This window comes from Gymnoscopelus braueri, assembly GCF_963280865.1.
Source record: "Gymnoscopelus braueri genome assembly, chromosome: 5".
Classification (NCBI taxonomy): Eukaryota; Metazoa; Chordata; class Actinopteri; order Myctophiformes; family Myctophidae; genus Gymnoscopelus; species Gymnoscopelus braueri.
This window is the reverse complement of record NC_137606.1, coordinates 19,504,840-19,521,348: the sequence shown is the minus strand read 5'-3', so window position 1 is coordinate 19,521,348 and position 16,509 is coordinate 19,504,840. Positions and strand designations below refer to the sequence as shown.

The 16,509-nt window shown below is 41.9% G+C and overlaps 1 protein-coding gene across 1 annotated transcript in view; it reads left to right on the top strand.

Moving 5' to 3' along the window:
- Positions 1-14,619, top strand: part of egfem1 (EGF-like and EMI domain containing 1) — a gene marked incomplete at its 5' end in the record, with an annotated part of 102,423 nt that extends 87,804 nt beyond the window's left edge. The window contains 11 exons of the mRNA XM_080429475.1: positions 1,251-1,379; positions 1,949-2,077; positions 4,556-4,687; positions 5,098-5,226; positions 5,881-6,009; positions 7,411-7,539; positions 7,827-7,955; positions 8,581-8,709; positions 11,069-11,197; positions 11,886-12,014; positions 12,592-14,619. Coding sequence (XP_080285601.1) covers positions 1,251-1,379; positions 1,949-2,077; positions 4,556-4,687; positions 5,098-5,226; positions 5,881-6,009; positions 7,411-7,539; positions 7,827-7,955; positions 8,581-8,709; positions 11,069-11,197; positions 11,886-12,014; positions 12,592-12,674 — 1,376 coding nt within the window. The 3' untranslated portion in view covers positions 12,675-14,619. The remainder of the gene's footprint in view (positions 1-1,250; positions 1,380-1,948; positions 2,078-4,555; positions 4,688-5,097; positions 5,227-5,880; positions 6,010-7,410; positions 7,540-7,826; positions 7,956-8,580; positions 8,710-11,068; positions 11,198-11,885; positions 12,015-12,591) is intronic.
- Between the last annotated feature and the right edge of the window lie 1,890 nt (positions 14,620-16,509).

The window sequence follows — 16,509 nt, the reverse complement described above, 5'->3', positions numbered from 1 at the left end:
TAATGAGTATAACTAAATGCATTTGAAATTAAATAAAACTGTTACATTTCTGTATTCCAATGAAAAAATAGCAAAAATAGCAGATCTACAAGCTCAAAACGCGTCGCAGCGCGACCCGTTTTGAGCTTGTAGATCGGCTATTTTTGCCACTTTTGTGGGACATAGAATGGCATTTTAAAAAGTTAAAATACGGAGATAAGAGGTGTCTGCCCGACAGTATATGCAATGTGGCCCTCTGGAGTGAGTGTGGAAATAATAGTGGCCCTCTCCATCATCCAGACATGCAAAAGTGTCACTTTTCAGCTACAGTCACCTTTTTGAACCCAAATAGGGCAATTGTGTGACACCTGACCCGAAAGAAAACAACATGTTGTCACCTTTTTCACCTCGGGGCTGTTTGCATGCCTGATCATCAAAGTTGCCCACCCCTGGCCTAGAGGTCCAGTTTACTAGTAAACTGAACTGAGTTGTCTCTCCTTTTTTTTCCTTTTCCTCTGTCTACACCAAATCTCTTTGCCAAAAATAGCTGAGAGCAGCACCCGGTGTGAAGTCGGCCGGATTGCCAGTTCTCCTAAAATATAGATACATCCATATAAACCCCATATGTGGTGTCTGGGTATAAAAGGGACAGACAGACTGATACAACGGAAACTCGGACAACAGGTTTTGCATAACTGGAGGGGCATGCGTTCCCAACAGTCATTGTTCCCAATGGGCAATCGTTCCCAACAGGCAATCGTTCAGGCATCGGCCTATAGTAGCATTTAATGACTAAGCACGCTACAAGTGACAACACTATCAAGCTTACAGCAAGTAGCTGTACAGGAATATATTGACATGTTGGTTTGGGTTAACATATGTTTTGTATTTTTGCTGGCTTGTCATGATTTGAGCCATATCGCCTCGCATATAGTGCAGTATTTATCTGTCTCTGCTGTCAGCTCCTTGTAAATTTACAAGTGAATAACGCTAACCGGAATAAAAACTACTGCCGGGCCATCATAGCAGTTATACAGTATGCTTCATCATTTATATAGCAATCCATTATTTTCTCTTTTCATATATTTATAGAGAACACTGTGCTTTGTTATAGGGTTGGGAACAGAAAATACCACTGTTCAGTCAGAGAGCTTAGTTACCTACCTATAAAAAAGTCAAGTCAATATACAGCGAAGTTTTGATAAAGATGGATAAATATTATTTTCTTGTTCCCGGACGTTGACGTTGCGTGTTGTTTTTCCGGCCTACAGCCTGTTCCAAGGGTTTCCATGGTGACAGATGTGAGCAGAGGTGTGACTGTGTACACAGTACCAGCTGCCATCATGTCTCAGGCCGCTGTGAATGTGAGCCGGGCTGGAGAGGACCCAGGTGTGGCAAACGTAAGTGTGTGTAAGACAGTGGTTCTCGAACCTTTATATGCCAAGGATCCTCAAATTGATATGTATTTGGCCACGAACCCCCCCAAATGTTTGCGCCAGGGAACTCTGTGCAAGATTTGCTTTGTTAAAATGTTTTCAAAATATTAAAAATTTCTCTCTTTTTTTTTTTTAATAGCCAAACTACAAGCTCACAACACTTCACGGTGCGATGCGACATGGTGTGAGCTTGTAGATCGGCTATTTTAAAATAGGCAATGTATTATAGGGTTAAGCTGGTTAAACAGATTTTTAGCTGGGGACCCCCTGGAACCACTTTGAGAACCATTGGCGTAAGAAATACTCTCCTTCTCAAGCCAGACAACTCTGCCACAAATCTTAAAAAAATTAAAATCTTCGAAAATCTGTAACTCTTCATCCGTTTGTCATTTCCGTTCACTAAAATATATTTTAAAGTATATTTTTGAATGTCCATTTCTGCTAAGCAGCAAACTAGACAGTGAGCCGTCTAGTTTGATTTTGTGATAACATGGAAAAAAGTTTATGGATTTCTTTCTTCTGTCGTCTCGCAGCCTGCCTGCCGGGGTCATACGGTGCTTCTTGTGCCCTTCGGTGTAAGTGCCAGTCTGGGGTATCCTGTCACCATGAGACAGGGACCTGTGGCTGCCCTCCGGGACTGACTGGGAACGGCTGTGAAAAGGGTAAGAAAGAGAAAAGGTCCATTCTCCCTATTTGAGATTATGATGCCGTTACCTTGAATGCAAATACATGGCACGGTTATGGACGCGCACTATTCCAGAACCATTAAGCAACCCAGCCAAAGAGTACTGCCAAACTGAGAAAGAGAATAAAACAAAACTGCTTAATTTACCGACCCTTCCAAGGGATCTGTTCACCTGAGTCAGCGCTCTCACTGCTCACTTTAAATGTCTTTCTAAACAATTTGAGTGCACCTAAATAAAACAAATATAATTGTACGGTTAAAATAAATACCACTTTACCCAGAAGACCTGAGTGATGGTGGAGACTCTCTTATCCTGGAGGACAAGGGCACTGCTTAACTTCAGCGGCTGTACATCTTGATGATGTGTCGAAGGCAGTTTTACAGTCTCCTCTAAACGCTCCACACAGGAATGATCCTGACTATTGAGCCTTTGGCATGTGGCTCATATTCGCTGTCACGGCTTTTAAACTATTGAAAAACAAACCACTTTGATGCAGCCACTACTCGCATAAAGACAGAAATGCATCATGGAAGAAAGTTACGCACCCACAATTATTAATGTTTATAAAATGTATAATTTATAATTATGATTCCTTTCAACCTCCTAAAGATTAATATCGTAGTTTGATTCCTTGCCAGGAAATGCAGTCCACAAAAAAAATAATATACCACAACCATTTACCCCAGTGAGAGAGGCCTTTATGTTGCCTTTCATCATGCATCTGTTTTGGCCATACTGTACTTCAAATACAAAAGCATGGCTAAAATGATAAGCCAATCATTTTTGCCGGATTCTGTAATTATTCATGATTATTCATCAAAATGTTTAAGGTCTTCTCAAACCAGGGGTGTGACGAATAAACAGTATGAAAATGGGAAGTAATTTTTAGCATCAAACTATTTATATACTGTAGATCTATGCCTTTATTGGCGGTGCGAAGAAAGATTACGTCGCTTTATCACCATCTTTCAATCAATTAAGTGCACGGACAAAAAAACTGACAACATTATTTGTTTGGTAGTTTTTGCATGTTCGACATGTTGACTATTTTGAAGTAAAGCCACCCGTCTTGACTGACGTGTTTTGGTATTGCCGATACGCCAGAGTTCTTCAGTTATTCGACGTGGAAACTACGCTGTGTGATACAGAATTATACGAAATCAATTCCATTTGCTGCTCTACCCTGTAGGTCTGTGTAAGAGCAGGTTTACGACTTTACCCCTCACCACCCTCTCTCTCAATCTCTCTCTCTCTCTCTTTCCCTCTACCATGGACCCACCCCCCCCCCTCTCCTCACAGGCTAACTCCCCAGACATCTGATAAATGTTACACTCCGGTTGCCAAGTAAAACAGAAGGCATTGTTTTTGTCTCCTCAGCAGCGGATAAGGGCTTTTGGAAGGCAGACATGCATAATGACAGCGCCGTAATTGCCTCTTTAGTCTGGGGTCCTTTTTCTTATCTGTCCCCCATGCTGCCTACTGCCGAGTACCTCAGTGCCGCGCTCTCTCTCACTCACACACACACACACACACACACACACACACACACACACACACACACACACACACACACACACACACACACACACACACACACACACACACACACACACACACACACACACACCCCACAAAACAACATGTTTGGTTCACAGATTTATCTTGCTATTTATGACTGATTGTACTTCTGTCTGTGGGCCACATTCATTACCGTGACAGTATACACAGTACAACCCAAATGGACCTGTGAGGGTCCATCTGGTTACATTTTGTACACTCTCTGAGTTACAAATGGTTAAATAAACACTGAAGATTTTACTGTGTATGTACTGTACAGTATGCATGTGTGAAGAGTGTGTGTGTGTCAGCGCGCGTGCATGTGTGTGTGCGTGCGTGCGCGCGCGCGCGCGTGTGTGTGTGTGTGTGTGCGTGCGTGTGTGTGTGTGTGTGAAGCGATTTGAAAGGGGATGAGGTTGGCTGATGATTTCTCTCTCTTAGCTGCAAAATATTGAATGCTTTCTTGTTTAAGGACCAATCCTTGTAAATCATAATAATACATTGGTAGCCCTGCCACAAAAAAATATGTAACATAATGTTAGATTTCCATTGTCTACTAGAATAACAAATAATGAATATTGAATTTCCGTCTAAAATGTATGGGAATAAATTGGATGGTTGTCTTTTATTTAGGAACATTTGCACTTTAATTGCTAAAACATGTTGTTTGGCTATAAACACCTGTTGTTTACAGCCAGATGCTAAATGCTTAAGATCAAATGCTATTAATGTGCCCATTATTGGTGTGGGGAAATAAAACTAAAAAGTTGGCTTTAACTCTGGGTTTAGGGAAATGATCAGGGGATAGAACAATGTACTTCATGCCCACTATCTGTGTTAGATTTGGGGGGAGATGGTGGTATGGTGTGACTATCATTAATATGCATATTTTGTTAGCCTGCCCAGTTGGGATGTATGGACAGAACTGTACCCAGCTGTGCCAGTGTTCAGGAGACCAGGAGCAATGCCACCCTGTCACTGGAATATGCTCCTGCCTGCCAGGCTACAATGGAGCACGCTGTGAGCTACGTAAGTATAACAGAAGCACACTTTACACAATAATGCAGATCATTTTAAAATGGAGCTTTATGTAATTACATTTATTTTCAGGGTTTTCTTTATACGAAAACAAAACTTTTACTTCTTGATATGACAAATGGCAAGACAGTTAATTATTTATCATAGAAGATACTTTTTTTTCCATCAGGCACAGAATGAACCACTTTCAATCTGGTTTCCCTATTCTAGGCATGTGGCAATGTAGGCAAAAACAGGTGTCAAACCTTTTTCTTCAATATCTTCAGAAATTTGGAAAATGGCCGATCTACATGCACACAATGCATCGCACTCATCATATGACATAGTATAGGTGTTTAAAGACCAAGTAATATTTCCTCTTCCTCAACTCATTCTTTCTCTCTGTCTCTCTCCATCCCTAGGATGTCGAGAAGGGACTTACGGACCAAACTGCAAGTCAAGATGTCGCTGTATCAACGGTGGTCGCTGTGATTTCAAGACTGGAGCTTGTCAGTGTCCACCTGGCTTCATCGGAGCTAACTGTAGCTCAGGTAGCTACCAATATTATCAGATATTGTTATATGTTTGAAACTATTACACACAGACACTATCAGGACACCTTGCATTTGTCTGTACTACTTATTCCAGAGTAACTTTCATGTCAGTCCACCTTTGCACATTATGTCAACATTCAGTAGTTTCATTCCAGTGTTCAATAGTTCTATGATGGGAGAAAAAGATCAAAGCAATGTGGCAGTAAACAATATAATAACAGTATATTGTGGCTGGCGGGTGGAAACCTTTGTAGACCTATATCCAAAATGGTTACTTTTCAGGAAATGTAAAACAAAGAACCTGTGTTCCAAGGTTTTTTCTCAATACTTTTCATTGGTTCAATGTTTATTCAATTTCACTTTCACCTTCAAAATAGCTATAGCTTTTCGCTACTTTTGCGCGACCCTCTTGTGTGACGAACTGCTGTAGGGCATTAGTTTATGAAAAAAATGAAAAAAGTTTGAATATGGAGATACAAGGTTTTTTGCCTGTCAGCAACGATATGGACAGTTTCATAGACAAGATATCTACTCCATTAAGTAGCCTATTAACCACCACAGAGGGCATGCCATGAGGTCTGCACAGTGAACACATCATGCAGAGCTCTCCTGCGGTATGTGGTGACATTTCTGAAATGTTTATTTCTGCAGGATGTCCACAGGGTTACTATGGGAAGGACTGTGGCCTGCTGTGCTCCTGTGGGGAGGGCGGACAGTGCCACCCAGTGACTGGGAGGTGTATATGTGCTCCTGGTAGGATAGGACAGTCCTGCCAACAAGGTATATGGGCATTGGAGGCCGAATCCACTAATGTCTAACAGCGACATTCCGCAATGCTGTCTCTCGTCATGACGTGTGGACGTGACATCTTTTACTGAAATGAAATACCCCCAGGGCAGCTAGACATTAAATCATGAGATACTAATCAATATCTAATCAGTAAAGTTACCAAAAATAGGTACAGCAGGGAAAGCTCTTGAACCCACATCTCCTCTGTTGTGTTGACACTGAGTTACTGTAGATACAGACGCCAACAGGCACTATTTGCCTTAATGAGCTCATCACAAATGAACAGAACAACGGACAAGTGGGAAAACATCTACAGTACATTAGGGGAAAAGAAGGGTGTATTTTCAAGATTCTATTTTCCACTGTATATTTAAGTAACAAATTCTCTGTTTCCTCAGTTTGAGGGGCTCTGATGATCAGAGAGTTGATTTCCTGGGGAACATAGGCGGTTGTCTGGCCTCCTAATCTCTCCGTTTATCAGCAGTTCCATTGGACTGAAGAACGGGAGTTTCCATGGCTGCCTGAGCTAAACGTTCCCCACTACGTAGTGCGCCTCAAATGTCTGTGGACGTGCCACCACTTATGTTCTGCTCTTGTTGAATGTTTGGAGAGGCCTATTAGTAGCTCGTTCCCTGTGTTCCGTGTCGATGGACTTGGCAACGAAACAAATAAATAAACAGGGGAATCAAAGAAGACTCGCTTATTGTTTCTCCAATCTAAATTACCCAGAGAAACATGATTATTCTTTTATATCGGTGCCAAATTAGACCACTTTGCCATCTCACTAATGAACTGCTGCCTAGATAAACTTGAATGTTAGTACATTTTGTCTGTGCATGGAAGCGTGTGTGAGTGTGTGTGTGTGTGTGTGTGTGTGTGTGTGTGTGTGTGTGTGTGTGTGTGTGCATGCCCGTTCTTGCTTGTGAGAGTAACCTCGTTCCTCTGCAGTGTGGGAGTGCTGAGCTAGGGCTGGGGATTGACTTCAAATCAATATCATGATTATTTCAAACTTTTGCCCCGATTACGATTATTATAAAGAAAATAAACAGTGAAAATAGCAGATCTACAAGCTCACAATGTGCTGCATCGTGACATGTTTGTGAGCTTGTAGATCGGCTATTTTTGTTGAACATTGAACATCGAAGTATAAAACAGGGTCGGTGGTTAATCGGACTAATTGATTTAGTTGATTATATCGTTGCCTTTTTTTGTGTTGATTCATATAAGAAATGAAAACAAAACCCTGCTTCTTGATTATTTGATAAACCTACATGAGCAAGATTGAGTCGGTTATTGTGTCTAAATTTGGGTTTGGATTTCCCAGCCATGTAGCTGAGGCCTCGTCATGCTCGTCTCTTTCTGACGTTGAGCCCGTCTCTGCTGTTGCTCCAGCATGTCCTAGGGGGCGCTATGGTCTGCAGTGCAGGAACACATGCAGCTGTCAGAATGGGGCGTTGTGTGACCCTGTCAACGGGACCTGCAAGTGTGGTCTGGGCTGGACCGGGCCTCGCTGTGACATAGGTACGTGTTTTGTAACTCTAGTGTCTCAAACTTTTTAATTTAACGGACCCCCGTAACTCCCCATAACAGCCCATAACTATTTTGATAGTATATTGTTTTAGATTGATGCTAGGTTCTTGGTTTACCTGTGATAAGTATTGTGTGTGTGTGTGTGTGTGTGTGTGTGTGTGTGTGTGTGTGTGTGTGTGTGTGTGTGTGTGTGTGTGTGTGTGTGTGTGTGTGTGTGTGTGTGTGTGTGTGTGTGTGTGTGTGTGTGTGCGTGCGTGCGTGCGTGCGTGCGTGCGTAGCCTGCGCACAGGGGAAGTACGGGCCTGACTGTGGGTTTGATTGTCCATGCAACAACAATGGAACCTGCGACCGCGTCAGTGGCAGCTGCAGCTGTTCTGCTGGCCACTATGGACACTCCTGTCAACACAGTACGCTTTCCTTTATTACGCTTTATTTGATCTGTTTATCTCCGCCTTAATGGACAATGCTACTTTATTTAGACGCTATTACTACAGAGGTTGTAAAACAACTTGTTTTTTTTAGACCAATGATAATTTTTGGAATGAAAATTAATCCCTTCATCGGTGTTGAGAACACCCATCATGAAGAGGACTGGATTGGTCCAGAATACACTAAATCAATGGTTCCCAACTGTTTCTTGACCAGGGCCCACTTGAAAATCTCAAAAGCGTTCACAGTCCACCCATCTGATCACTTAACACGGCAGCCGAACGGCTGCCGTGTTAAGTGATCAGATGGGTGGACCGTGTGCATGTTTAGAGCATGTTTATATTAATGATCAATCAATCGACCAATGGAACGAACATAGTACAGTATACTTTAAGTTCCTATTTATTGTTATCATGAAAACAACATTTTCAAGGTTAGAAAAATAAATAAAAACATTTTTTTACATTCATTTGTTTATATTAATGTTATATAAAGTCTTAACAGTTTTTTTTTTCAATTATTTGGGGCCCCACTTGCAATACCCTCATGGCCCACAAGTTGGGAATGGCTGGACTAAACACGGATAAACTTGATTTGTTGAAGGATGTCCGGCCGGGTTTTTTGGAGCGAACTGTGCCCGTCCCTGTGACTGTAAGATGGGGCCGTCATGTGACCATGTGACAGGCCGCTGTGTGTGTCCCCCAGGATACCACGGATCCCAGTGCCAGAGACGTGAGTACTGATCGGCCCTAGCAGATATACAAGCTCATAGTGCGGCACCGAGTGCAGTGCTATGAGCTTGTAGAGTTTTTTTAAGAAATCGTGAAAATGTGTGCAAATCTTTGAATATATATTTTTCAAAGCGAACATTTGTAACTCAAATCTTTGGTTCTAAAAAAATATATATTCAAAGATTTGCACACATTTTCACGATAAAAAAAAATATACAAGCTCATAGCGGGCATTCGGTGCCGTGCTATGAGCTTGTACATCTGCTATTTTTGAAGAGCCAAAGAAATCTAAAATGACAGAGATGTGTTCCCGGATTGAATGGGTTAATTAAACAAGCATTTTGATTCAGCCTGTTTTGTGTTTAATGTTTGTTCACAAAGAGGTCAAGATTGGGTAGTGACTGAGGAGGAGAATGGGAATAACATCTTATTCTTTAAAATAATTTGTTTTACAAGTAGTCACATACAGTAATAGATCTAATATGCAGATCTACATTTGGTTACTGTTTTTGTTTTGTTTTGCTTGATGACAAATAGCAAGAATGTCATCCAGACATCATGTTGTTTAGACAGGTGCTTGGTTTGATGTTTAACTGGTATCCTAGTTTCTTTGAGCCACTACATTGTTCTCTACTTACCTTGGCTGTTTGCCTTGTTGTTTGTTGACAAGGGTTCATGCTTATGCTGCATACTTGCACGTGTAAGTCGCCCTGGATATAAAAGCATATCTGCTGAACGCCTAAATTGTAATATTGAAGAAAAAGAGAGAGAGAGAGAGGACGTTTCTCGAAGAAAGAGTGGGCCAGGTTTCAAACCCTTGTAGACCTGTGCATGTGGTATACACATTAGCTAGTCTTGGATACCAGGAAACCCCACAAGTTATGCATCTGTTAGAAGCACATTTATGTAAGCATGAACATATATACCTGCATGAACAAGACAGTGCAAAAAATAACAGCCAAGACAGACAGGCAGACAGACAGACAGACAGGCTGGCAGGCGGGCAGGCAGGCAGACGTGGTTATTTGATGAGAGACAGGTGTTTCCTGCATTCCTGTTGCATCCCTGTGTCCTCCCGCCTGCTACGAGGCTCTCCGCCACAGTGTGAGGGCCTAAAAGCGTGTCCTCCCGCCTGCTTGGAGGCTCTCCGCCACAGTGTGAGGTTCTAAATGGCCACTTCAGCCCCAGCAGGAGTTATGACTGAGCACTGACTGTACAGCAGCTGCAAGATAGCCAATGACTCCACCATCAAACCTGACCTGTGTGTGTGTGTGTGTGTGTGTGTGTGTGTGTGAGGAGATGTCTGTGCATGTGTTACCGTTGCATCTGTCTGCCCATGTTTGTGTTTGTATGGGGTGGTTGGGCATTTATATTTGTATGCACATTTTGTCCGTGCATGCATGCAAAACTGTGTGTGTGTGTGTGTGTGTAAAAAAGAGAGCACTTAAGTTCTACAACCACCTAAAAGAAAGTGACCTAGATGCACTCCATAACAAGGCACTCACACACAGCGAAACCCTAGAGAGATGCCCCCTCAGCCAGCTGGCCCTGGAACTCCGGGCACAAACACAAACAGAGCCACGAGATAGAAAACCCATTGGACTAAAACAAATTATAAAACAGCAAAAGGAAAACTACCTGACACACTGGAAAGAAGCAACACAAAAGCAGAGTAAACTAGAATGCTATCTGGCCCTAAACAGAGAATACGCAGTGGCAGAATACCTGAGCACCGTGACTGACCCAAAACAAAGAAAAATCTTAACTAGGTACAGACTCAGTGAGCACAGTCTTGCGATCGAGAAAGGTCGTCACAGGCAGACCTGTATCCCGAGAGAAGACAGACTATGCACCCACTGCACACAAAATGAAGTGGAAACCGAGCTACACTTCCTAACCGTCTGTCCATTGTACCAAGACATCAGAGACACATACTTCCCACAGATTACAACCACACACAGAGATTTTGAAAACATGACCAATGACAAAAAACTCCCATACCTGCTGGGCGAAGTACAACAATGTGCAAACACAGCAGCAAGATTCGTGAGTTGTTGTGATAGGAAAAGGATATCAAACGGAACACAACCACCCTAAAGACTAATCATTGTGTATATTCCGGCACTATACCTGCACCCAGTGATCTTGGTACATAGAAATTGACCTATCGAAGATTCTGACTTTCAAATGTACATATTTTTTGTTTTGATTGTATTGCTGTATTGTTGTATTATGCTTTCTGCTTTGGCAATGTAAACGTATGTTTTCTCATGCCAATAAAGCCCTTTGAATTGAATTGAATTGTGTGTGTGTGTGTGTGCGTGTGCGTGTGCGTGTGCGTGTGACGTGTGTGTTTTTAGGATGTGAGCCTGGGAGGTTTGGATTGGACTGTCAACAGTCATGTGACTGCGTCGCGGACGGACCATGTGATACAACCACAGGAAGGTGCCTCTGTCCCCCAGGAAGGACAGGAGACAGATGTGAAAGAGGTACAGTACAGTAAAGAGGTACAGTAAAGAGGTACAGTACAGTACAGTACAGTACATGTAGAGGTACAGTACAGTACATGTAGAGGTACAGTACAGTACATGCCACCATTGTCTCATAGAATGCCATCTTTCAGGTGCTTAACATGTTAGCCACTTTCAACCTTGCGTCCCTATTTTAGGCATGTCATTGTTTTTTACACCCTCCCCCCCAAAATACAACAAATAAATACAACATTTAAATACTATATTTATTACATAATGTAGCTATATTAGCTAAATAATTTACAGTTATGAACCAAATGAACCCTTACAGGTCTGTAACTGCGAAAGTGTACAAATGGAACCAAATGGACCCTTACGGGAGCATTTGGTTCCATTTGTACACTCTCAGAGTTATGGGGCTCTGTGGTCTAAATGCATACCAAACTGGGGGTCATTGGAATTGATTGATACCTTTTTATTGATCATGAAAAAAACATATGTCACATGTAACATACCACCACCATAATCAAAAGGATAACGCAAAAAAAGCTTACAGCTTGTTTCCATTGCGGTCCTTTTGCAATTAAAATGTTTCAGAACCACTGACAAAGATGATGTATTTTATTCCCTCCTTCATCTCTCTCTCTCTCTCTCTCTCTCTCTCTCTCTCTCTCTCTCTCTCTCTCTCTCTCTCTCTCTCTCTCAGACTGTGGTAGAGATCGTTTTGGCCCCCAGTGCTCCTTGTCGTGCCAGTGTTCCCACGGGGCCCGGTGTGACGGGCGGAGCGGACGCTGCCACTGCCCCTTCACCTGGTTGGGTCCCACCTGTAGCGATGGTAAACCTGAGCTCTCCTGTTGCCTATAAAGCCGAATGTAGCATGAACACACGCACACGCTCTCTCTCTCTCGCACACGCACACACGCACGCACGCACGCACGCACGCACGCACGCACGCACGCACGCACGCACGCACGCACGCACGCACGCACGCACGCACGCACACACACACACACACACACACACACACACACACACACACACACACACACACACACACACACACACACACACACACACACACACACACACACTCCTATAAGCAGTAAAGCTGAACCAGCTTTGGTGAAATACTGTGTCAGTAAGTGAGTGAGGCTGAGCCCCATCGCTCTGTGTGTCTCCCTGTCTACCTCAATAGCGGCTCCTGTCTCCTGACAGTTATTTTAATCTGCACTCAGCAGGTTACCAGGCTTCAGGCTGTCTCCGTTTCCCCCCCAAAAGCCAAGCTCACGGGAGACCTGCGTAGCAGTTTACTTCTCTTCCCCAAAACCCCAGAACATTTGCTTTTGATTTTCCCGAACGGTGCTGAATGTCTTCTTGGGTCTTTGTGTGCTTTTTTTTCTCCTTCCTCTCAGGATTACTGGAGCAGATCCCAGCAGCAGTGAACTCCTCCGAGTCCCAGCGGCCCAGGAGAAGAGCAGGCGTCAAACACACATAGCCCAGATAGAGGCCCTCGCTCCTAAAGCACAGGACCTGCTTCACCACTGCATCTTCACCCTGAGATCATCTTACAAAGGAACCCAAGCTGATGCTCATATGAAGATGTTCTGTGGAAACTGGAACCAGGCTTCCAGAACTGAGACTGGTGGTGGTGTTACGCAGTCAATGGACTTATAAAGAGGCTCTGGAAAGACACTATTGTTTTTTATTATCCGAAACGTACATTGGAACAACTCCATGTACCAGGCGAGGTGTCTTCGCAATATTCAACAAACATATGTCTGTCATAATGGGAAATGTACAGTGTAATTTGCACAACAGGAAGGTATCTGGATTTATTTACATTTACGTTTAATGTAAATACTACTCCCATGATACAGTACCTTCCTGTTTAACCAGCAAGCTTGTAAAACATGATGTTCTTCTCCAGTGTGATAGCACAGTAACATAAATGGTGTTTTCTGTTGCCAATTCCTTTCACAGGTAAGGAAACATGGGAAATGGAAGTTTAACCATTTAAGCCCTATTTTAAAAAAAAATGTATTTTATTTTTAAAATGTTTTAATGTGTGAAAATCTTTGTTCGTCTATAATGACATTGCCAAAATAGGGATGTCGGGTTGACAGTGGTTAATCAGTTGTTGGTCATAGAGTACCATGCCGTTTTGCCAAGGTGTTTCCAAAATTGGGTTCAGAAATATGCAGATGATATATAGATATTTGCTACGTTGAGTGTTGATTTAACTGGGATTTGACTGGGTACATAATGACCTGTAGAGATGTGTGATCCTAATGAACAGGGACATTTCAGAGTAACGGAGACATTGCAGTGGGACCACCTCTACACTAGGAACTTCAGAATTCATTTTCAACAGAAAAAGTATAATTGAATTATCCTCCCCATACAGTACATAATCTGCAAAAAGAAAAACTAATCACATGAGCTACTAATTTCTCTTTACTCTGACATGAAACGAAATGTGATGAACAAAAAGTACAGTAAAGTCAGTTTTATTGGTTGTCTCTCTGAATATCAAGTAGCACAGCACACATTGTCTAAATCCTTACCACTCCATTTTATGTCATTCAATACCATCACACTGATGTCACGCAAATGCATATTTATGCTGATATCATGTACAGTACAGTGAAAATATTGTTGCTAAATGATTTCCTTTTACAGTGTGTTTTGCATTTAACAAGTAAATGTTGCCATTCAGTAAGTCGACGTTTTTGTAATGTTTTGATTGTTCTTTTCTTCTCAAAAGTATAGCACTAAGAACATGTCCTTGTCCTTAGGCTTACTGAAAAACCAGAATTATTCCAAACAGATGTTTTAGGGAAACCCAGCTATGTGGGCCGGGCCATAAACATTGACTTTCAACTTCATCATAATCCTGTGTATACTGGATTTATAAAATATGACTGTGGTGAAATAAAGCTGTGCATGCATCCTCCATCCACAAATCACTCCCACATATTGGCTTGGGATTTTGAGCAGACATGGGCAAGCTTTGCTCCTCGGCATTGCAAACGTTCTAAATTAATTGGCATTGATCATACAGTAGCGTTTCCTATGGCAGTGCACTGCGCTGTGCACAGAGCACTGTAGATGTTTTACATATATTAAATCTGATAGCTCTTTCAGGTATGTGAAGATCCATTTAGGAGCAGATGTAGAGCTGGTTACATTTTCAGTTGAATACATATAAATTGACCTTGATTTTGGTGCACCTGTCCTTGGTTATGATTATGAATATAAAATATGTCTATATTTGAGGCCTTTGGACAACATGATCATGGTCTGATTATGCCCCGTACCACTACTGCTATCATTTACCAAACGGTACATGTAAATATAATGTAAATAAGGGTGTGTGATTATTGTAAAATTGAATTTGTATTGTATCTCAGGTCAATATCTACTATATGACTCATAATGTACTGTACCCTCTGCCTAATGGCATGCCTATGTAAATGGTGCTATTTTGATAAACATGAGTTTGATACTTTTGTTTTGGTCTACATATCATTTTCTAAGTATATTTTACTCCATTAATGTGTGTCTGTATTTACCGTACATACAAACATTATTTTCTTCTATGTGTGACCAATGACCATGAACTAATGTTTTCATTGCGGGTTGGAAAATCATATCGGTTGTAAGAATGTATCACTTAATCCCTATTTTATACTGTATTCAAGCTCAGCCAACATGTCCCACGTTGTGAGCTTGATCTGCCATTTTTGAAACAACATAGTGTTTCTCAGTGGGGGTGGTGCAGTCCCCCAGGGGGCATACAGAGATGTTTGGGGGGTGCTGGAAGCAATATTTTTTAAAGGGGTGTTGAGGTGCTCTGGGGGGGGCAGTTCAATATATTCAAGTGCACATTTTCTTAATTTCATCCTTTTTTCCATCATTTTTATTGGGATGATGATGGAAGATTGGCTAGATTTGTAAGTGTTGAATGGGGTTGTAGAGGAGGAAGCATGTCTGGAAAGGCTACTAAAGCCTAATTTATACTCCGTTGTACGGCGGTGTTGCTTGCCGAAAAGAATCTACAAGCCAACGACTTGTCACGATGCAACACGTTGTTGGCATGTTAGACGTGACCTGTCTGTCACAGGGCCGTAGTTACGTGCACGTCAGGCCCCTCACAGCACTGTGTGACAGGGTGCTGGTCATTGTGTCTATATGGTACTGGTCATTGTGTCTATATGGTACTGGTCATTGTGTATATATGGTACTGGTCATTGTGTCTATATGGTACTGGTCATTGTGTATATATGGTACTGGTCATTGTGTCTATATGGTACTGGTCATTGTGTCTATATGGTACTGGTCATTGTGTATATATGGTACTGGTCATTGTGTCTATATGGTACTGGTCATTGTGTCTATATGGTACTGGTCATTGTGTCTATATGGTACTGGTCATTGTGTCTATATGGTACTGGTCATTGTGTCTATATGGTACTGGTCATTGTGTCTATATGGTACTGGTCATTGTGTATATATGGTACTGGTCATTGTGTATATATGGTACTGGTCATTGTGTATATATGGTACTGGTCATTGTGTATATATGGTACTGGTCATTGTGTCTATATGGTGATGGTCATTGTGTCTATATGGTACTGGTCATTGTGTATATATGGTACTGGTCATTGTGTATATATGGTACTGGTCATTGTGTATATATGGTACTGGTCATTGTGTCTATATGGTACTGGTCATTGTGTATATATGGTACTGGTCATTGTGTCTATATGGTACTGGTCATTGTGTATATATGGTACTGGTCATTGTGTCTATATGGTACTGGTCATTGTGTCTATATGGTACTGGTCATTGTGTATATATGGTACTGGTCATTGTGTCTATATGGTACTGGTCATTGTGTCTATATGGTACTGGTCATTGTGTCTATATGGTACTGGTCATTGTGTCTATATGGTACTGGTCATTGTGTCTATATGGTACTGGTCATTGTGTCTATATGGTACTGGTCATTGTGTATATATGGTACTGGTCATTGTGTATATATGGTACTGGTCATTGTGTATATATGGTACTGGTCATTGTGTATATATGGTACTGGTCATTGTGTCTATATGGTGATGGTCATTGTGTCTATATGGTACTGGTCATTGTGTATATATGGTACTGGTCATTGTGTATATATGGTACTGGTCATTGTGTATATATGGTACTGGTCATTGTGTCTATATGGTACTGGTCATTGTGTCTATATGGTACTGGTCATTGTGTATATATGGTACTGGTCATTGTGTATATATGGTACTGGTCATTGTGTCTATATGGTGATGGTC